Source organism: Podarcis liolepis (assembly GCF_965112155.1).
Source record: "Podarcis liolepis genome assembly, chromosome: 14".
NCBI lineage: Eukaryota > Metazoa > Chordata > Lepidosauria > Squamata > Lacertidae > Podarcis > Podarcis liolepis.
The window spans coordinates 7823358-7846704 of NC_139569.1; the positions used below are offsets into that span (position 1 = coordinate 7823358).

At 48.2% G+C, this 23347-nt stretch overlaps 2 protein-coding genes across 3 annotated transcripts in view; one reads left to right on the forward strand and one right to left on the reverse strand.

The window, feature by feature from the left end:
- Positions 1–23347, forward strand: part of SLC5A10 (solute carrier family 5 member 10) — a gene marked incomplete at its 5' end in the record, with an annotated part of 98321 nt that overhangs the window by 26587 nt on the left and 48387 nt on the right. The window contains 3 exons of the mRNA XM_083474601.1: positions 1802–1882; positions 6859–7064; positions 20689–20824. Coding sequence (XP_083330727.1) covers positions 1802–1882; positions 6859–7064; positions 20689–20824 — 423 coding nt within the window. The remainder of the gene's footprint in view (positions 1–1801; positions 1883–6858; positions 7065–20688; positions 20825–23347) is intronic.
- The window catches only part of FAM83G (family with sequence similarity 83 member G), a 42580-nt gene continuing 26023 nt past the window's right edge, over positions 6791–23347 (reverse strand). The window contains exon 6 of one of the 2 annotated variants that reach the window (XM_083474278.1): positions 6791–7586. In XM_083474278.1, coding sequence (XP_083330404.1) covers positions 7188–7586 — 399 coding nt within the window. In that variant the 3' untranslated portion in view covers positions 6791–7187. The remainder of the gene's footprint in view (positions 7587–23347) is intronic. The other variant, XM_083474279.1, reaches the window with a different exon arrangement.

Consider the following 23347-nt stretch of genomic DNA (forward strand, 5'->3'; position numbering starts at 1 on the left):
AGGGACGTCCCATTCCTTCATGATAATTCTATTATTTATACCCTGCCCATCTGAATTGGTTGCCCCAGCCACTCTGGGTGGCTTCCAACATATAGTTAAAGGTAAAGGTAAAGGTAAAGGTAAAGGAACCCCTGACCATCAGGTCCAGTTGCGGACGACTCTGGGGTTGCGGCGCTCATCTCGCTTTATTGGCTGAGGGAGCCGGCATACAGCTTCTGGGTCATGTGGCCGGCATGACTAAGCCGCTTCTGGGAAACCAGAGTAGCGCATGGAAACGCCGTTTGCCTTCCTGCCAGAGTGGTACCTGTTTATCTACTTGCACTGTCATGTGATTTCGAACTGCTAGGTTGGCAGGAGCTGGGACCAAGCAACGGGAGCTCAACCCATCGCAGGGATTCGAACCGCCGACCTTCTGATCGGCAAGCCCAAGAGGCTCTGTGGTTTAACCCACAGCGCCACCCGTGTCCCTTCCAACATATAGAAAAACATAATAAAACATTAAACATTAAAAAACTTCCCTATAGAGGATTGCCTCCAGACAGCTTGGGGGTTGGATAACCCCATACCCTCCAAGATTTCCTCCATGAAAACAGGGACATCCTGGGGAAAAGAGGGGCATCCTGGGGAAAAGAGGGGCATCCAGGGGAAAAGAGGGGCATCCTGGGGAAAAGAGGGGCATTCTGGGATCAAACCAGAAACCGGGACGGCTTCTCTAAATCAGGGACGTCCCTGGAAAATAGGGACGCTTGGAGGGTCTGGTGGAAAATGCTTCACACATGAAACATGGTCCTAGGTACCAAGCAAGCTGTGGGCAAAAACTCTGGTTTGGCAAGAACCATCCCTCGTTCCCTTCAGACAACTTTTCAAACCCTTTCTGGTTCTGCAGGCCCTTGTAACATGGATCTTCTTTTCTTAACCCAATTGGTATTTGCTGATGTTTTATTGATGTTTTTATGGATATCTTGGTTGGTTTTTATATGTCATATTCCACTTTGCTCTTTTTTTTTAACGGATGTGCGGATTAGAAATCTGAAAACAAATAAGCAAATGAACACCTGGAAGGTCGTAGGTCTCCCCTCCCTGTCATGTGCTCTCCAGTTCCCCCCTATTTCCAAGGCACCATCTCTTTTCTGGTCTCCCCCTTTGTCTTTTGGGGAGAGCCTTGTGCAAACGGCGTCAAAATGATTTGCATGCCGTTTTTTCCTAATAATTCACATATTGTGGATTTATCTGAATATTTATCTGAATATATCTGAATTTATTGTTATTCACATTTTATACTGTATTTTATACTGTTTTTTTGTTGCATCAATTAAGTGTTTTAAATTTGCTGTTAGCCACTCTGAGCCCAGGTTTCTGAACTGGGAAGGGCGGGGTATAAATAAATTATTATTATTATTATTATTATTATTATTATTATTATTATTATTATTATTACTACTACTACTACTACTACTACTACTACTATTATATTTTGCACACAATCTCCGCTGACAGAATGCATTTTTTTTTCATGTTACACTCATGTAAATAGTTCCTTAATATATGCATTTTGCAGACACCTATTTTTCGGTGCAGTGCAAATTTGGGATGGGTGTGGGTGCCAGGATGCACGTTGCTTTGGGAAATGCAAATTAGGTAAATTTGCACTAATGTGAACTGACTCCAAATTTTGGCCCCGCAAGTTCTAAAGGGCTCCCTCTGTTAGAAACATGGGGAGGAACTGGAAGCACCCCAAATTGTGCTGATCAAAACTCAGCTCTGCAATTCAGATCTGCTCTCCCCGGTCTATTGTCCGCAGGTGGGCTGGCGGCAGTCATCTATACAGATGCTCTGCAGACTCTCATCATGGTCATTGGAGCCACCATCCTGACAGTAACAGGTAAGGCCTGCCTGTGGGGGCCCGACTCTGCTCCCCCCCCCCACCCAAGGAAAGATCATAGTATCTCTTCTGACTTGCACCAGAGTGGTGCACCAAAATACAGGACATTTCGGGATCCAATCAGAAGCCGGGATGGCTTCCGTAGTTCCGGGATGTCCCGCTCAAATCAGAATGGTTATGCATCTCCCACTTCCTCCATTGCCTGTTTTCTAAATTGTAATCTCCTTGGGGCAAGGACTTGTCTGCTGACTCTTCATATATTTACGGCACAGCACTAAATCGACAGGGAGAGAGCGAGAGTTTACAGAATGAACACAGATGCAACTTTCCACCATTTTTGGAACATTATAATTTTTATTTTACCTTTTTACATTTGTAAACAATTTCTTTGGAGGCTGTACAATGAGGCAAACTCCTGTGGCAACTGCATGAACCAGTCGTGCTGGAGTGCGTATCTAGTTAGATTTTTAAAAGAAGTCTTGAGAACAGCAGCACATCTTTAACCTTGGAGGAAGTTTGGCTATTTCCTGTTCCTTATGGGTGCAAAGGACATTGCATTTATATGCCCCTAATGTCCTGATTCCCCAAGGGCAGTTGTTCTTTAGCTTCTCTATTTCCCTTATGGAGTCAGAGTGGTTTAGTGTGTTACTGGGGTAGGAGATCTGAAAATAACGCCAAGATATTTCACACCTGGCAACCAAATATATAAAAGGACGTCACATAGAGGAGGGAGAAAGGTTGTTTTCTGCTGCTCCAGAGAAGCGGACACGGAGCAATGGATCCAAACTACAAGAAAGAAGATTCCACCTAAACATTAGGAAGAACTTCCTGACAGTAAGAGCTGTTCGGCAGTGGAATTTGCTGCCAAGGAGTGTGGTGGAGTCTCCTACTTTGGAGGTCTTTAAGCAGAGGCTTGACAACCATATGTCAGGAGTGCTCTGATGGTGTTTCCTGCTTGGCAGGGGGTTGGACTCGATGGCCCTTGTGGTCTCTTCCAACTCTGTGATTCTATGATTCAATGCGTCCCCTTTGGTTTCATGGTGGCTCATTTACCAGAAGTAATATATTTAGCATGAACTCTGAATGTGTATACTCGAGTGTATACCTCTGGCTTAGTTTGTTCAGAGTCGTGTATACATTTCCAGAGTTCATGCTAAATGCACAATACAACCACAAATAATGCAGTTGTAAGTTCACTACCGCGATACGTCACTGCCCAAGTTAAAAATGAGGGGAAAGAAAGGAAGGAAGGAAGGAAGGAAGGAAGGAAGGAAGGAAGGAAAGAGAAGGGCTAAAGTCATTTGCCCCTGTGGATTCAGAGTTCCTCTTCTATCTTTCTGGGGGGGGGGGGGAGAGAAAGAATCAAAGGGGAAATGGATGACACTGTCCTGTGGGTGCCCTGTATATAGAAAGAAAGGAAACAGGGAGTTTCCACACTAAACCCCAAATGAGGAAGAACTGGACTGTGGTGCATGGCTTTGTCTCTCCACCCCCCCCCCAAGAAAGAAAACCTCATGATGTTTAGTATATACTGAATTCAAATCCATGCCACACAAGTAAAGCACACAGCTCCCCCCCTCCCGCCAAGAATAATGGGAACTGTAGTTTGCTTGCAGTTTGTGTAAAAAGGTAAAGGGACCCCTGAACATTAGGTCCAGTCATGGACGACTCTGGGGTTGCGGTGCTCATCTCGCTTTATTGGCCGAGGGAGCCGGCGTACAGCTTCTGGGTCATGTGGCCAGCATGACTAAGCCGCTTCTGGCGAACCAGAGCAGCGCACAGAAACGCCGTTTACCTTCCCGCTGGAGCGGTACGTACTTTTGACGTGCTTTTGAACTGCTAGGTTGGCAGGAGCAGGGACCGAGCAACGGGAGCTCACCCCGTTGCGGAGATTCGAACTGCTGACCTTCTGATTGGCAAGTCCTAGGCTCTGTGGTTTAACCCACAGCGCCACCCGCGTCCCTTGCAGTTTGTGTAGGCTGCTGGAAATTGTACCTCAGTGAGGGATAGACTACAGTTCCTGGAATTTTTGCGGGGCAGAAATCCACGACTGCCAAAGGGGTCTAAGTGTGCTTGAAGCATGTGGTATGTGGACGTGATTGGAGTGGGTTTGAGCTGCAGAATAAATTAAGAAGGTTCCGAGTAAACCAACACGCACCATTGCTTTTGTTCATTATAATCGTTTTAGTGAAAACCTTGTGCAGAGAATCTTCTTGTGTCCCAGGTCAGTTAATGGGTGTGGGCGCCATTTTGGCTTTCTGACTCCAGTCACCCCGACGCCTTGAACCGGCCCCCGCAGCCCATTAAATCAGCCGATACTCTGGAGCTTACATCTAAAGCCACCATTGAAGGGGGACAGATCATGTGGTAATCCTCCCCACGCCCTGGTTGGGTGGCTCGCTGCGTGGTTGCCATGACAAGGCTTTGAAAAGAACCCGGCCACTAATTCCTGTTGACGCTCAAGACAAAGGCTGCAAATCCTGCCCCTTTTGCAAACTGCTTCAAATCATTAACTTTCCCAAGAGAGCGGCCTTAATCTGCGGTATTTGTGGGCGCTTGTTTTGGTTCAGGATACGGTCTTTGCAAAAGCGGGCTTTCGTCTGGGGAAGCTGTTGGCTCACCCTGGAAGGGTTACAAACCCCGGGGTGACTCAATCCTCATCACCATTATTGCAACTTTTGGGGGAGCAATCTGATTCAGCCTTTGCTAACCTCCCTTGATGATCAGGCAGCATCCGAAGCAGAATGCTGACTCAGGCAATTGATTCCCTTTGCCCAGGACTGCATAGCCCGACTTGCAGTTGCTCTCCACTGTCTCAGGGACGAGTGGGTCTCTTTCCCATCACCTGCTACCTGTGATCCCTTTAACTGTGAAGGTGTGAATCTCAAAACTTGTACATATGAAGAATACGTTTAACCGCTTGTCTTGTGCCAAGGCCCAAGAGGCTGTAGGAGAAGGTGAGGTCCTGGATGGTTACAGGGCAAGGTGGGACAAAATTCAGGCAGGACATAAGGCAGGTTCTGCCTCTGAATTTGGCCCAGCAAGGAACAAGTTGCAACCCAGCCCATAATGGAACCAGGTGTAGCCTGAGGCTTCTCACCAACTTTAATTCAACACCCTGCTTGACTTAAAGGGACACAGCCTTTCCCAACCATCTCCTACTGCAGGCACCCCCAAACTCGGCCCTCCAGAAGTTTTGGGACTACAACTCACATCATCCCTAGCTAACAGGACCAGTGGTCAGGGATGATGGGACTTGTAGTCCCAAAACATCTGGAGGGTCGGGTTTGGGGGTGCCTGTCCTACTGTGACGGAGCAGGGAAGGTTCAGGTCTTCCAGGTCTTCTCCTACAGCAGAGTCCTCTGAGTCAGAACACATCCCACAGGTTAAGTGGGTAGCAGCACTTCTGGGGCTGGCCCTATATAGAATCATACGCACGTCCTCTTTAGGTTCAGAGTCCTCAGCTCCATCACCTGGTTGAAGAGGAATCCGACTCCTAGTCTCTGACCCTAATTGGCTGTACCTCTCTGCCCAAAATAAACCCAGAATCTCCTGCTTAAATGGTTTAGGAATTGCCTTGCATTGCCGTGTGGGCTGCCTGTGCCCAGTGGGCCTCAGAGACCCCCCAGTGCAGCATTTAAAGTCCTAAACAGCCTCGGCCCAGTATACCTGAAGGAGCGTCTCCACCCCTATCGTTCAGCCCAGACACTGAGGTCCAGCGCCGAGGGTCTTCTGGCTGTTCCCTCCCTGTGAGAAGTGAGGTTACAGGGAAGCAGGCACAGGGCCTTCTCGGTGGTGGCGCCTGCCCTGTGGAACGCCCTTCCTGTCAGATGTCAAGGAAATAAACAACTCTCTGACTTTTAGAAGACATCTGAAGGCAGCCCTGTTTAGGGAAGTTTTTAATGTTTGATGTTTTTATTGTGTTTTTAATATTCTGTTGGGAGCCGCCCAGAGTGGCTGGGGAAACCCAATCAGATGGGCGGGGCATAAATAATAATTTGTTATTATTATTGCTCCCCGACCGCTGGGTGGGCTGACACAGTTGTGATGGGGAGGATGGCATGGGAGGAGACGGCCACCTCTGATGAAGACGAGGGCCAGTGTGCAGAGGGTGTGTGTGTGTGAATGGCCCCACCCACCATTGACTCTAGCCACACCCACAGGCTTGCAGCGAGAGGCGCCAACTTGAGCAGAAGATTGGAGGGCCAGTGATGCATGCATGACGTGTGGGATGCCAGGACGTGCCAGGGGTGGAGCCGAACATGACTTCAATGGCTGAAGGCTCTACTCTGGCACTCAGTCTCCTCCTGCTGCTGCTGCCACAGCTGGGGGCTGCTCCCCCCTTCCCTTCCATGGCAGCAGGAGAAGCCAATAGCCACTGAAACCACGCTGCGCCTGGCTTCGCGATCGGCCTCCTCCACAACTGATTGTTCTCACCATTGGGGGTCTAACTGGCCCTCCATATTTTTTTTGGGGGGGGCCCCGAAGTGATCTGGGCCCCTTAGAGTTGGTGCCTGCACACACACACACACACACACACACACACACACACACACACACACACCTGTACTATGCATGGCCCTTGGGGGCAAAAAGCTTCCCTCTCCATGCCTGATACCAAATCCATCCAGGCTAGAGTGTTGCCTACACTGGCTAATCCCCAGGGCTTCAGGCCAAGGATTTTCCCATCAATTACTTCTAGCTCCGGCCAGTCTAACCGGCAATGGCAGGGACCAAACCTGCAAGCTTCTGCCTGCAACACAGCCCCTGCTCCACCGAAGGGAGCTAGAGATTTCAGGAAACGCAGCACACCCATCGTGCTTGTGAGTTCCCCTACCAAATCCCCAAGGCGGTTTTTTTTCTTGCATTGCTAAAAGTCGCGGTGGGAAGCGAAGGAAGAGGTGAGCCTTTGTTCCCGTTTTGGTATATCTATTTTAAATCATTGCTTCTCCCCACCCCCTCTATCCCCTGCAAAGCTTTTGGCGAGATTGGTGGCTACCAGAACCTGGAAGAAGCTTACTTAAAGGCCGTGCCATCTAAGATCATCCCCAACACAACCTGCCACGTGCCCAGGCTCGATGCAATGCACCTCTTCCGGGATCCTGTTTCCGGAGACCTGCCCTGGACCGGAATGACCTTTGGGCTCTCGGTCGTGGCCACATGGTACTGGTGCACAGACCAGGTAAACCCCCCTCTCCCTGCTGGGCGAGCGCACTGTTGCAAAGCAACCCCACTTTTGTGGGGGGTCCCTCCCCGGACCCCGGCAGGGCTCTTTCTCAGCGTCCCAGGGCGACCATCTCCCGTCCTATTGCTCTTTGTGGTTGCTGGCTCCTGGCTGCCTCCGCTTGGCATCGGACCAGGGAGACACCTTGTTCTTTAGGTGCTTGGATTCCGACAGTTTGGACAGCGGGATGCCAAAGGGTGTCCTTATTTCTTCCGCCGCCCTCTGGACTTCTGTGGTGGAGATTGCTCGTGAGGGGCTGCTCCTTCCTTGGGAGAAGCGGCCGGCTTGTGTGTTCTTGGAGGTGCCGAAACCTTTGCTCTGCCAGTACGGCTGGCCGGCTGGGCCTGGGGGTTGCTTTTTGGCCCGGCTTCCGTCTTGCTGGTATTTGCCATCTCCTGGGGTTTTCTGATGCGGGGAACCACTTTTGCCTCTTCCCACAGACATTTGCACCCTGGACCCGTAGCAGAGCAGTTGTGGTCCCTGTTTGTGAAGCACAAAAAGGGGAAGAAAGTTGTTATCTGGTATTATTTACATCAGGGGGAGGGGAACCTCAGGTTCAGGGGCTAAATGTCCCCCTCCAGGCCTCTCTCTCTGGTCCCCAGGACTCCACCCTAAGCCCCACATTACTGACCCTGTGGTGTACTCTCCCAGAGTGTTTTTGTGTGGCTGGACTGCATCCCTGGACTCTGCCTCTTGTTTGCCCGGATAGAGGATACAGAGGGGTGTGCAAGTGTGTGTAGGAACCCAAAACCTCTCCAGATGTTTTAGTCCACAACTTGCAGCAGCCACGGCCAATGATGTTGTCAGTCATGTCATGGCAGTGATGTCATGACAGCTTCAAAAACAGGACAAGTTCCTGCCCCAATGAACTTACAGTCAATAATGCAACCAAGGGGAGGCGACAGGCAAAAGGACAGGGAGATGGAAGCAAAGAGAGAATGTATTTAAATGTATTTCTGTAAATTACCCTGTGGTCCTCAGGTGAAGGGCAGTCTATGAAACAAACAGGCAAACATTCCAATGTTAGGGATGAGCGAGAAATTTGATTCCGTTTCTGAAACTATGGGATTATCCAAACTTCCTTGTGTCCCACAGCTATTTTCTCCGGCTCTTTGGTGTGCAAAGTGGCAATTCAGGTTATCTCCAGATTGACGTTTGCTCCAATTTAGCATTAAAGGGGCAATTTAGCAGGGTAAGGGGAAAACTCATCGGACCCCTGCTTCCTAGATATGGGACAAGTGGAAGCCCCCTTAACAAACCACAGCTCCCTGGTTCCTTTGGGGGAAGCCTAAAGTGATCCCACCGTGCTGTAAATGTGGACAATGTTTTGGAAAACTCCCTCCAACATGACCAACAGTCAGGTTTGATGGGTGTCATCACAGCAAGATCTGGAGGGCCCCAGGTACCAGGGAAGGCTGATGGAGATACAGAGCGGGGACTGCTAACATGGTGCCCTTCCAGATGTTTTGGACTTCTGACCCCCACCATCTTCAGCTAGCATGATCAATACTCAAAGGATGATGAGAGCTGTAGTACGGCCCATATTATACAACAGGTGTAGGCAAACTCAGCCCTCCATATGTTTTGAGACTACAATCCCCATCATCCCTGACCACTGGTCCTGATAGCTAGGGATGATGGGAGCTGTAGTCCCAAAACATCTGGAGGGCCGAGTTTGCCTGTGCCTGTTATAGAAGCTAAGAATCTGAGCTAAGAATTGCTTGGTCCCCAGTTTGATTCTCATCTCTGCTGCAAACCGGCAGCTCACTTTCAGTTTGCTTTGTTTATTACAGTGATTGACCATACTTTCCCGTGTATAAGACAATGGTTTTTTTGCTAAAAATGTTCAGGCAAAAATTGGGGGTTTTCTTGGGCGGCTGATTGGCGACGAGCAGGCAGAGCTCAACAACTTTGGGCGGCCAACAACTCAAGAAATATTGATTTCTTAATTTGGGGTTCAAAAAAGTAAGGCTCGTCTTATACATGGGGGGCATCTTATACACAGAAAAATACGGTACGTCACATCTTTCAGGACATAAATCCTAGCAAGACAGCTTGTAAGTCACAACGACATGTTTTCAAAGCACTGTAGAAACTCTTAACATATTACAAGCACACCAGGAGCCTCTTTTCTGAGTAGCTGGCAGTCCTCTATTCTCCTTGCCTCTTTCCCCTACTCCATGGGGGTGAATAATCATATCCTACCTTATATCTTGTAAGGATGGCTCAAATAAAGCAGGTGAAATATGCCGAATATGCTATAAGCCCTGTGTATTAATAATATCGATAACCACCATAATCCATCACAGTAGTTGTTTTATAGCCAGGACTATGGGTGATAACATGTTTAGCACCATGATATCTTTTTCTTATTGCTGGTGGTTCAGAAATTTTTGCATATAAATAAAAGGAAATGAAAATAGTTAACCCTGGGTGGTCATCTGTCATGGATGCTTTAACTCAGATTCCTGCATTGCTGGGGTTGGACAAATGACCCCCAGGGTTCCTTCCAACGATACAATTCTATGATTCTGTAACCAGGTACTGCCGTACTTTGTCCTGGATCAAGGAGTCTTGCTGGCTGCCAAAACCTTTGAGCCAGAGAGACTTTTCAACATGTTGAAACAACCAGGCAAAATTGCAAATATTTAGACAGCGACACAGACTTATTAGGGTGCCACACCTGATCAGCAAACAGGATCCATGACAGATGACCTGGAGAGGCTGGGATATTGCTAAGAAGCTTTCTTATATCGGGCCTTGTTGACACAGCACAGCAAAGCCTAATTAATGGGTTTCTGCGAATGCACCGATCTGGTCCATTTTTGCTCTTCCTCACCACGATTCTTGGCTTAGCCCACAGGTGGGGAACCTCAGGCTATTGCACCAAATGCAGCTTTCCAGATTTCTGTATATTGCCCTCTGTTTGGGACCCTCCCTTGGCCAAACCCTCCTTGAGTGTTTTTCGCCTGGCTGGTGTGGGATGTGAAACACATAGCAGTCAAGATTCAGGTCGGTAGCCATGTTAGTCTGACGCAGTTGAAATAATAAAAAAAGCCCCAATTGTCCAGCAGCACCTTGGAGACCAACTACGTTTGTTCTGGGTATAAGCTTTCGTGTGCATGCACACTTCTCCAGATACATAGCAGTCAAGTACAACATTCTTAGAATGGACATGCTAGGAGATGCTTTGTACCAGCCAGGAGAAAATTTCCTGTTTCCTCCTGAGCTGGGACAAACTTCCTCTGCATGTGGCTAGTGTGTGTGTGGCCTAATCTGGGGAAGAGGAGCACACAATCTTCTTTTGCTCCTCTCTCTCCTCCATTTTGTTTTTCTCTATGTGTGAGCAGGAGTCACTTAGGTACTAACTCCCTTATGGGATAGTTCCACATGTATATATACTTTTGTAACCTAAGTCTGCTTTCTGGGATCTAACTGTGAACTGAATGAATGTGAGTAAACAACTTTCATATTCACTTTAATAAGATTGCCGTGTTTATTCTTTTCAAGAGAGACAAGAAGGGATCTTACCAGGAATCCTATATTTAGAGGCTAAAACTAGCCTGCAGCAAGCAAACAGCTGTGCGTTTAAAGGGGAATGTTTAAACTCTGCTAAGATATAGAACTTGCTAACACAGGTTAGGAAGGATATCATTAAACAATATACCCTCTCCTGCCTCCCTGAACATTCCCACAGTTGGGACATGTCCATGAAGTGTAATAATGCCGTCTGCTTGCCTGAATGGAGCATGGAGAGATGCAACGTGTGAGAATGTAGAAAGCTTTGACTTTTGCACAACTGGAAAGCAACCTGCTTTGCAAAGCCAAGAGTTGCATATGTTGCTCCACCCACTTTTGCAACAGGCCCCTGGGAATTTCCCCATGAGGGAATGTGGCCCGATATGAAGTTCCTCAGCCCTGGCTTAGCATTATGTCTGAACGGAATACTATCGTTTGTTTCTCTCCAACAAACCACAGTCTGTAAAGCCAATCAAACCTTGGCAACAGAGTACGGCTTCTCTGAAGTGAGAAAATTTGTACTTTCTCCAAATATGCACTTTTTTTGTATGCAGTTTTTCCGTTTACATTTTTAAAATTAATTTCCCCTGATATAATGCGTTTTAGCATGCTAATTTCACCAACATTTGCATTTCAGTGTGCACTTTCTTGTATGTATGTATGTATCTGTGTACATTTCTAGTTGGAGTACTGCATAAAAAGGTAAAGGTACCCCTGACCATGAGGTCTAGTCACAGACGACTCTGGGGTTGTGCCCTCATCTCGCTCTATAGGCCGAGGGAGCCGGCATTTGTCCACAGACAATTTTTCCGGGTCATGTAGCCAGCATGACTAAGCCGCTTCTGGTGAACCAGAGCAGCACATGGAAATGTCGTTTACCTTCCCGCCAGAGTGGTACCTATTTATCTACTTGCAAGTGACGTGCTTTTGAACTGCTAGGTTGGCAGGAGCTGGGATTGAACAACGGGAGCTCACCCCGTGCGTCGCGGGGATTTGAACAGCCGACCTTCCGATCGGCAAGCCCTAGGCTCTGTGGTTTAGACCACAGCTCCACCCGTGTCCCTGACAAAGGACAGCTGGACATATAAAGGGCCCCATTACCTTCAGTAGCTTAGGGCCTCATCAAACCTAGATCCGGCCCTCCTGGAGCCCATCGTCAATTTCACACTACAGGACTCAAGCATCCCACAAGTGATTTCTCATGGTCATTTCCAGCCACGGTTTGAAACAAGAGTTGAGGCCTCGGAAGAAACTGGAAGTTGCATGGGCCTCTCATGTGACCTCAGAAGTCGTATGGGAGGCCTCCCAGGCGCCGCTGCGATGCATGCGATATTACAGGACATCACGTTACATTGTGGGTGCCATTGGGCATCCATAATCTGGGGCCAATGTTGGCGCCCCTGACCCTCATCATTCAGCCCAGACACGGAAATTTAGCTCCGAGGGCCTTTTGGTGGCTTCTTCATTGTGAGAAGTGAAGCATCAGGGAACCAGGCAAGAGGGCCTTCTCGGTAGTGGCGCCCGTCCTGTGGAACGCCCTCCCATCAGATTTCAAGGAGTACCGTATTTTTCGCCCTATAGGACGCACCGGCTCATAGGACGCACCTAGATTTTTTTTGGGGGGGGGGAAATAAAGGGGAAAAAAATTATTTCCCCCTCCCCCAGATGCGGAGCCCCCAGAACAGGACCCAGAGCGATGCCAAAGCTGCATGCAGCTTTGGCATGGCTCTGGGAGCTTGCGGAGCTGGAGGAGGGGGAAGCCCTCCGCCAGCCTTCTAACCAAGTCGGGGACAGCGGGAAAGGCGCGCTGCGCCTCCCGCTGTCCCCCAGTTTGCGGGGCTGGCGACGGGGAGGAGCAGGCTTCTCCCCCCGCCAGCCTTCTAACCAAGTCAGGGGACAGCGGGAAAGGCGCGCTGCGCCTCCCCGCTGTCCCCCGAGCTTGTGGGTCTGGCAGTGGGGCTCTCCAGGCTTCAGCGAAAGCCTGCATTCGCCCCATAGGATGCACACACATTTCCCCTTCATTTTTGGAGGGGAAAAAGTGCGTCCTATAGGGCGAAAAATACGGTAACTCTACAATCTTTAGGAGACATCTGAAGGCAGCCGAGTATCAGGAAGCTTTTGATGTTTTGTTGTGTTCTTTTATACAGCGGACACTCGGGTTGCGAACGTGATCCGTGCAGGATGCATGTTTGCAACCCGCAGCGGCGCGTCTGCGCATGCACGGTTGCAATTTGGTGCTTCTGTGCATGCGCGACTGCCGAAACCCGGAAGTAACCCGTTCCGGTAATTCCGGGTTTTGGCAGGTCCGTAACCCGAAAAAACCCAACCTGAAGCATCTGTAACCCGAGGGATGACTGAATTCTGTTGGAAGCTGCCCAGATTGGCTGGGACAACCCAGTCAGATGGGCAGAGTACAAGAAATAAAATATTATTATCATCATTTCCAAGAACTACAATGTCCTTTCCCCCCTCTTTGAGACAGTCAGAACGGTGCACCTTTGTTCCAAATTTGGCAGCATCATAGATTAGCCAAAGTGCATTTTGAAATTAGTGGGTGCCCCTCATTTCTTTAACATTGGGACTTATCAATGGCTGCAAAGATTCCCATTTCACTCTCTCTCTCTCTCAGCCAACACGGCATGCAACAAATAAAGATACTGGAGAATTCTACTGAAAAAAGGAGCAGAATCTCCAGTGTTCAGAATGGACATCAATCCAATGAACACAATGGTTATTTCCTGCTGTTGCTGTCAGTCCACCAATGAAATATAATTGATTATGTCCCCCTCCCACCGTCCTTGCATTGCATCTCCTTTGCATTGAAACGAATGGGGTGGAATATCGTAATGACAAGGTAACTTATGTCATTGCATAAATTACGTAAGCCACATAATTTCAACACAGCAGGCAGCGAGGTGAATAACATAGTTTTTTGGCAAAAGGCAAACTGCAGCAGTACGGAAACAACCCTGCATGAGACAAATACAGGGAGGAATGAAAAGCGATGCTGTGAATCATCTGAGATATGCTTCATTGCCAGGAAAAAGGTGAAGGCAGGGCTGGCTGTTGCCTGATCTTGCACCAAGCCAAGGTGAATCACACACTTCCGTTGAGTCACAGGAGTGCCATCAAAAGTCATTCTGCATTTCCCCCGCTTATCGGATGCAAGCAAAGGAAAGCGGAAGACTTAGTTTTCCTCTTCTGTGCAATGGGAACAATAGCACAACAGTCCTGTGAATAAGGCCTGGGCGGGCTGACTTTAATAGATAATGAATAGTTGCGTTCTGCTTTGAAGATGATGAGTCTGCTGGAGCATCCCTATTCCCCCCCCCCTTCAGCTTGCAAAAGCTGAATTTTCACCTGCGTTTGAACATTGCCTCCCTGCTGCTGCTGCTTTTTTGATGTCCTTTTTTGATGTTGGAAGTCAGCCTTCCTGGTGTTTGCTGTTATTATTCAGCACACTAAAATCTATATACCGCTTCATCGCAATTGTCTCCAAGTGGGGTGCACCCAAGCTCAACAAACGCAGCAAAGCTAAATCCAGTTAAAAAACCTCACTTACGACACCTGCAGCTTTCAAAACTGCAGTTGTCTGGAAGAGAGTGAGAGGAGTTTAACTTCTGGGTAAACTTGCACAGGGCTTTCAGGCTGCCACTGAGATCTCATTGGAAGAAAAGTTCTGCCCTGTTATTCTGCAGGGTCTCCTGTGCCAGAAATGAAATTCACATGCTGATAAGAATCAGGGATTCAAAAAATAGTTTGCGAAGATGAGAAGCCAGCTGGAATCGAGGAGAGAGATGGGGATGAACCAGAGGAGAGGAGGGATCCTGTCCTCTTCAGTCTATTTTTATTGTTCCAAATAAAAGGCCCAAACTGGACTTGTCTTACCTGCGCATTCTCTCTTTGCTTGTTCCTTAGAGAAGTCCAGAGCCTGCCCATGTTAATTGCTCTGGACTAGTGCAGGGGAGAAATTCATTCCTTTTGCATTTAATGGCAACCTACCAAATTAACCCTCCCCAGAGTGTGAAACATAGCTCTCCTTTGCAACTGTCGCTTCTCCCAATTTGGTGATGCAGTTCTCCAACCAAAGAAGGCACGGGAAAATCTATGTGCATTAGGGCATACTTCCTTTGTACCTCGGTTTCTAGGCATGGGCGTGAGAAGTTTTTCTTTTGCACCGCTGCTTTCCCACAGCAAACCTGATAGAAGTTTGTTCTGATTCAGCAGTAAACGGCAGGTTTTCCTGGGGCAGGATGAAAGGAAAAACCTCTTGGTCCCATGCTTAGAAATCTGGGACAAACGGAAGTGTGGAAGAGCACTTAGTGCAGCGGTTCTCAACCTGTGGGTCCCCAGATGTTGTTGGACTACAACTCCCATCATCCCTGAGTTCTGGCCTTGCTAGCTAGGGGTGATGGGAGTTGTAGTCCAACAACATCTGGGGACCCACAGGTTGAGAAAGGCTGCCTTAGTGGAAAGGGACAGATCACTGGTCTAACTTAGCTTTCTATGCTCCTGTGATTCCAGCTGGCAGCACCGCTGGCTGAATTTCATTTCTAGGACAGGAGACTAGGAATAAGGGTAAAGGTAAAGGGACCCCTGACCATTAGGTCCAGTCATGACCAACTCTGGGGTTGCGGCGCTCATCTCGCTTTATTGGCCGAGGGAGCCGGCGTACAGCTTCCAGGTCATGTGGCCAGCATGACTAAGCTGCTTCTGGCGAACCAGAACAGCACACGGAAACACCATTTACCTTCCTGCCGGAGCGGTACCTATTTATCTACTTGCACTTTGACGTGCTTTCGAACTGCTAGGTGGGCAGGAGCAGGGACCGAGCAATGGGAGCTCACCCCGTTGTGGGGATTCGAACCGCCGACCTTCCGATTGGCAAGCCCAAGAGTCTCAGTGGTTTAGACCATAGCGCCACCCGCATCCCCCATGCACAGACGATCAAGGGGATTGGTGCAATTTTCCCGTGACAACTTTTTCGTTTAGGCAGGTAAGCAGAGAGCACGGTTTATAAATTGTTTTGCATGTCAGGAAGAAAATGGGTAGAGAAAAGTTTTACCCCTTCTCTCCTAACACTGGTGGGCTCAGTGATTGAGATGAATGTTGGAAGATTCAGGACGGATAAAAGAATGACCTTCTTCGTACAGTGCATGGTTAAACTATGGAACTCCCTCCCATGGGGTTTAAAAGAGGAATGGACAAGTTCATGGGAGGTAAGGCTTGCCGATCGGAAGGTTGGTGGTTCGAATCCCCGTGATGGGGTGAGCTCCCGTTGCTCGGGCCCAGCTCCTGCCAACCTAGCAGTTCGAAAGCACGTCAAAGTGCAAGTAGATAAATAGGTACCACTCTGGCGGGAAGGTAAACAGCGTTTCCGTGCGCTGCTCTGGTTCGCCAGAAGCGGCTTAGTCATGCTGGCCACATGACCTGGAAGCTGTACGCCGGCTCCCTCGGCCAGTAAAGTGAGATGAGTGCCGCAACCCCAGAGTCGGCCACGACTGGACCTAACAGTCAGGGGTCCTTTACCTAAGGCTATTGATGGCTGCCAATCACAATGGCTGTGCTCTGTGCTTCTGAATCCCAGTTGCTGGAAATCACAGGTGGGGAGAGGGCTCTTGGGCTTGGATCCTGCTTGCAGGTTTCCCACAGGCATCTGGTTGGCCACTGTGAGAACAGGATACTGGGCTAGATGGGCCTTTGGCCCAATCCAGTAGAGTTCTCCTTACATCTTATGTACAGATCCTTTGCATGTTGACTTGGAAGTATGGATGGAAGAATCGGACCATTTTGGCTTCTCTCATACATGTTTCTCATTCTTCCAATCCTCTCTCCACGGATCTATATCTGTGGAGGTAATGCTCCACTTTGCGAAGGCAAACCTCGCACCAGGCATGCAACAGTATGTCAAGGAGTGTTGCGCCTGCTCTCCCTGACCTTTTGCCTTCTTGGCTAGAAAATAGGGTCCCCCCCCCTGATCTTTTGTCCTCTCACAGATTTGTTTACTAGACATAACGCTTGGCTGGAGCATGACCGGGGACGCAGACATAATCACGTATCAGGGGGAACCTTTTAGAGAAACACCTGCTGACACGTGTATTTACTAATGCTGGAAATGTGCTTAGATGGTAATACGTTAAGTTCAGGGTGGTTTCGCTACTGTTTCCAATTGTTGACTTCTGCTAATAAAAGGAGCCTCGGCAGAGCTAGCCGGCCGCTTGCTTGGAGCATGCTTGCCAGTGTGCTTCTGCACAGCTCACCTGCATCCAACCTCCTGGCGTCTCCGTTATTCCTACATAAATCAGTTTGTGCTTTTTAAAAGAAAGTTATCCTGAAAATTCACAAGAATTTGCAGATTTCTCCTAACGTGCATGTTTTTGTCTGCAATGTTTTCATAATACGCACATGTTTGCAAAGCAACCCCTCCTTATAAATGAATCTCTGTATGTTGTTTTCAACAACGTAGGCATTTGGGTGGACACTTTCACCCGGCATTTGCATTATTATATACATTATTTGGCTGGAAAAACCGGACTGCAAAATTTATGGAAGTGAAAATTTTGAAGGATGGTTGAGTTTCAGTTCATGCATTGATGGAGAAAGTGTGAACTTAGGGTAAAGGTAAAGGGACCCCTGACCATTAGGTCCGGTCGTGGCCGACTCTGGGGTTGCGGCGCTCATCTCGCTTTACTGGCCAAGGGAGCCGGCGTACAGCTTCTGGGTCATGTGGCCAGCATGACTAAGCCGCTTCTGGCGAACCAGAGCAGCGCACAGAAACGCCGTTTACCTTCCCGCCGGAGCGGTACCTATTTATCTACTTGCACTTTTTACGTGCTTTTGAACTGCTAGGTTGGCAGGAGCAGGGACCAAGCAACGGGAGCTCACCCCGTTGCGGGGATTCAAACCACGACCTTCTGATCAGCAAGTCCTAGGCTCTGTGGTTTAACCCACAGCGCCACCCGTGTCCCGAACGTAGGGTAGTTTGTCAACGGAATTGAATTCCCCCTCCATCCCTATGTGGAATGGAGTCCCACCATGCCTAGTGGATCTTCTTCCCTTGTAATGGTCCAAAAGACTGCAGCCCTCTGCTCTCTGATGAACCTGAGAAGGTCTCCAGCATGCTTAGTCCTGCCCATCAACAGCGAAGTGGGAAAATATGGACAAGACAAGCTTTTGTAAGCAGCATGCCCAGACACCCACGTCACCTTCAAAGCAGGATGCATGCACTCATTGTCTATTAAAACAAACCCTCCCAGGCTTTACTCACCGTGCAATTTAAATCCCCCCCTTAATATTAATCACCAGGCAATTGCTTTTTGCATCTGAACCAGCCTTTAGCTACCCTAGGAAGAAAGTTAAGAAATATGCCGTATTCTGGACATACCTGTCCTTGTGGTTTAAAATGGGCTGAAGGCTTTGTACATATTATTATATATTGAAGTGTGTTGAGAGAGCAACACTTTGGGGCAAATTTTAGGGAGAGGTGGGGAGAGGCCTGACCGCGAGCCTGTAATTTATCTGCTGGATGGACAAGATAAATATGTAACTGCGGAGGCCGTGCATTTTCTGTCTGTAGTAAGCGAGGAGAGGAGAAAATTATTATGTTGTATCTTGCCAGGAATATATTTCAGAATCTTCCACTTGTTTTATGCCAATCTTCACTTAGGTTTCACAGAGGTTTATTCAGATTGGCATCATTTTGTTTTATTTCATTTTAATATTTCATAACAGTGGAACAATCTTTTCGTTTTAACGGAGCATGTTGTGATCTGCCAAGGATGGTTGGCATTCTAAGAATGTTTATGTTGCAGTTCACCTAAGTTAAGAACTAACTTCATTCTATTTAATACGGTATTTTTTTTGTGGTGGTCTGATGACTGGACACAAATGGATGAATCAGAGCTGAACTGAACCATTCTCTAACGAGCTCCAGGTGGCAAAGGAGGATGGGAGGCAATTTAATTAAAAGTGACCCCCTTTTCCCATAGGGAATTTGCTGCCATCACATGTAGTCTGGTCCCAACTTCACAGCAGAGGCACAATTTGATTGGTGATTTATTGCTTTAGAACACAGTTCAGTACTGGGCTTCGGTGCATCATAAGCACAAATTTTTATTTTTAGGGCAAATGTGGATATTTCTTTCTCAAGCGACAGCTTCCCTCTCCACCGATGGCCTGCTCTTGAAGCAGATTTTGATAAGGATTTGGGGTGGAGGCGCTGTTCAAAGGAGAGAATGTTGAAAACAGCAACAACCAACCAACCAACCACCTTCAAGCTCCTGGTTGCATCAGAAGCAACTCTTTGCACCCTGGCAGGATTTGGGACGCTGGATTTGAAGTTTTCCCAAGTCAGGTTCAGGAAAAATACTTTGCGAGTTTGTCCATGCCCGACTCAAAGGAGAGATGAGCTTTAACAAACCCCAGAGTTATTTTCTGGGGCCGGAATCTGAGCCAGAGAAGGATTTCTGGTTTCTCCCCTTATCTTGCTTCGCCCCAACTTGATGTTCTCCAGATGTTTTGGGCTACAACGTCCAACTTCCAGCCAGCTGTTGGGAGAGCAGCTGCAAAGCTCAAGCCCGATAATGGACCTGGCAGTGGAAGCGGTTCTCCTCACCTAGCGCCACTGATTTTTGTCCTTGCAGCCTTTTAAATTCTCCCTGTACACAATGAAACAGAGCAACGTCGCTCCATCACATTGAATAGTGGAATATTTTAGAGGCTGAAATTTGAATCATTTTTCTGGACATTGGCTTGTAAACAATGGTCTGGGGGTTCCTAAGATTTCAGCCCTTTCTGAATTAATGCAAGATGAGCTTGGGAGAGCTCATCCATTTTTGTTCAGGATTGTGTGCATCCTGCAATTCTATTGAAGCGCAGCAAAAACAACCAACCACCCCCCCCAACCTAGAATCAGTTGTCAAAAACCGCAGGATTCAGCTTCCTGAAAATACGAACTTCCATTGGGTACATTTCAAAAAATCAATTTTCTAGCTTTTTTTTATTGTACTAGAGCATAATTTAAAATGCTTCGTGCCAAGTGTCATCTAGCTCTGCCTATATTGGTTTTATAAAACATACAATCAGCCCTATTGAATAAATAATAGAATGCTATGGTTAAGTCTCTCTTTCCTACAATGCCAGCCACCTTTGTGGAAAAGAATTAAGGGAATCGACCGTAGGTAGCTACTTGCATACAAGATCTGCAGCTTTGATGACAATGAATTAAGGCTGCAGTGTGCAATTGGCTAGATGCGTTGATTTTTATCAAACAACCTTTTGATTAAAGCAGGTGTCCTTGATTTGGTCGTAGATTTTTTAATGGAAGAATTAATAGTAACTGCAGTCGATGGGCACCATCTTAAAATGTATAGAAACTAGCCTGCTGTTGAAAGGGAAAATCAGCATGTGTTGCTTTGGGCGCCACTGGCAAGCGGCCCTCAGAAGGCTGAAGAGAAGGGAATGTGGCCCTTATGCTGGAAAGGATTCCCAATCCGTGAGGTACCGTATTTTTCGCTCTATAGGACACACTTTTCCCCCTCCAAAAATTAAGGGGAAGTGTGTGTGCGTCCTATGGAGTGAATGCAGGCTCCTTGGCTTCAGCGATAGCAATGCGAAGCCTCCGAAGCGCAGAGGGAGCGCTCCCTCCGCGCTCCGGAGGCTACACGTTGCTTTCGCTGAAGCCTGGAGAGCGAGAGGGGTCAGTGCGCACTGATTCCTCTCACTCTCCAGGCTTCAGGGATAGCCGCCTGAAGCCTTCAGAGCGCAGCACGAGTTCCTGCTGCGCTTCACAGGCTTCGGGTTCCTTTTGCTGACGCCGGGAGAGCAAGACTCTCCTGGCTTCAGCAGAGAGGGAGAGCTGCGCAGCACCCCTTCAGCCAAGCGGGAGGAGAAATGGAAGGGGCTCCGTTTCTCCTGCCGCTTCGCTGAAGGGGCGCTTCACAGAGAGGGGGAGAATTTTTTTCTTGTTCTCCCCCTCTAAAACAAGGTGCGTCCTATGGTCGGGTGCGTCCTGTAGAGCGAAAAATATGGTACATCCTTTTCTCTCTCTCTCTCTTTCTCACAGGTCATTGTCCAGAGGTCTCTCTCAGCAAAGAACCTCAATCATGCCAAGGCCGGGTCCATCCTAGCCAGCTATTTAAAAATGCTCCCCATGGTTGTCATAATCATGCCCGGAATGATAAGCCGGATCCTGTATCCAGGTAAGCTGCAATAACCCTGAAGAAGGAAACTCAGGGACCCAATCCTTACAGTTTTCTAATACTCCTGAGGCACCACGGAAGGAGGAGCTGTCACAGAGGCAACAGGCCTCTTCTTCTCTTGCCTCTGCCCATCAATTGTTACTCTAAAGTAGACTTTCCCTGGACTTGGAGGTTCCATTGAGCCACCATGACTAGTAGCCATGGATAAATCCACCCTCCGCGAGCTTGCCCAGTCTCCTTTTTAAAAGCAGGTGTGCGGGAAGCATATTTGTTGGCAGTTCAACAGCAACAAGTTTTATTATACTTTTAAAAAATATGTAAAGGGGTGGGGGCCTTGTGTTCTTCCTCTTAAGTAATAGGGAGGGTTCAGTGGAACATGAGGTGATAACTTCGTATTTGATGATGGCGGCAAGAAGATTATAATGCAAAAGAAATGAAGAAAGCAGACAACGAAAGGGAATTGATTTCATAGTAGCGTTGGCAGGTCAGGAGCACCCCAGACTCTAGAATTTCAGACCTCAAACCTGACACATAGGGGGGTGGGTGCTGGTGATGTCATGGGGCAGATCCTGATTATCCTTGCACCACTGAGCCCTGGAGATGGAAGTTAATTGGCAGGGGAGAGGACTCCCCGAGAGTTCATACAATAATTTGCAGCCAGGTCTTTCCAGGCTGAAGAAGCTTGCATGCTGCACACATTGTCGTTTTAATCATTTTTCAGTATTAGAGGGACCCTTGCCACCTGGAGGGGGCCAGGCAAACCTGGGGGGCTTTCAGCCAGTCCTGGAGAACTGGCAACCCTACTTGGTAGGGTTTGCATCAGAGGCGATTTTGAAAGGGCCTCTGAGCTCTCAGTGGCAACGGGCAGCTCATCAGAGCAGCCCGAAACACCTGGCCTGTTTAAGCATCTTGCAAGCATAACAGAAACCAGCCTGACCCAGTCAATAATAGCATGCCAGGTCAGGGGACGCGGCTGCGTCAAGACTTCAAAGGCATTGGCACGCCCAGCCTTGCAAAAGTCGACCGGCCCCTGGGAGAGTGAAGGCGAGTTGAAAGTATCATCAGCATCTTAAGTGGCCAAGCGCAGGCAGATAATGTGTTGTGCTTGGCTCAGATAAGTTTTCTTTCATCCACAGAACTATGTTCTTACATCACCCACGGCTTGCAAGCCTCCTAAGCACAGCTACTCAGAAGTAAGGGTGCAACCTATATAAGGATGGATAGATCTGGCAATTTAGGCGCTCTCAGTTTCTCGTTTCCCCAGTCTTAAAATCAATTCCCACATATTTCCGCAACAGTCCGCAATTACTATTTCGTTAAGGGGGAAAAAATTAGAATTCTCATGAAAACCAATCAACATTTTAGTGCGAGTTTTTCTTAATAAACACATTTTTGTATGCAGTTTTGAACAATATGGACTTATTTTTTTACAAGCATCTTCCTTGTTAAGCTACGCCAAATGTAAAAGACCCCATAGCATTACCCCCTCCCACCAAATGTGTATTATTCTAACAGGAAGAACAATGAAAATAGAAATAATGAAGTTTTATATTTCCATTTATACACATACGTAGGCGAGGATGCAACTGGAAATGTACAACTCGGCAAAAATATGTAACTTGCCATGAGCCTATCTATTTCTTGCCGGCTGGGCAAAACCTGAAATTTAGCCAAATAAAATTTATTGAGAGGCCCCTTGTTATCTGAGGCTCTAAGCTGCAGCTTACTTAGCCTGTTTGCAAATCCCACAAAGCCAGCCATTGCAATGTTGACGAACAGACGCCGCCCTCCCTGTTTTATAGCGTGTTTGTGACGCTCCTCTCGTGTGAGAATGCGCCCAGGCATCTATGCTTTTGATGACCGCGTTTGGAACAAGGAGAGACAGCGACGCGGCTTAAGAAGGGTGTGTTTTCGTGGGCAGGCCGGGCCATGCCTCATTCTGCTTTGCATAGGTGGCAAAATCCACACACACTGCTCTCGCTCAGGTGCCAAAGAGGCTGCCGTGATTTGGGACGGCAGAGGCCCGAAATCCTGCAGGCCTGGGGCTGTTCCTCCGATTTCCTAACGCAGATCAGCTTCCCCTCAAAATGCAGCGGTTTGGGAGGAGCGGAGGCCGTGTTAAAGTGTCAGAGTCTGGCAGACGTATCGCCTCTGGCGATATGAAATTAAATGATTACGTGTGGGGCCTGCAACAAAATGTTGCAGCGGTGAGTCCTCCTTCTTAAAGTGCTCCATCCCATTTTCTCTTCCACCCGGTGTTCTGTCTCGTTCCAGCTCTACCCAGCAACAGCCACTGAAAGTGGGCGCTCAGTCCTTTGGTGGGCACCCTCCCCTCTCCCCTCACCCCTGAAGACTTGTTTTTCTAAGTATTTATTTGTCAGGGTGCTGATACCTCTCTCTTGTCAGTGCGTAGTTTTGTTACGGCTGCATAAGAACCAGCGTTTGGAGAACTGAGATCGCTCTCACTTGCACCCAGTGTTAGTCCCAATGTGCTCCATCCGTTTGAAGCAATATCCTTTCACT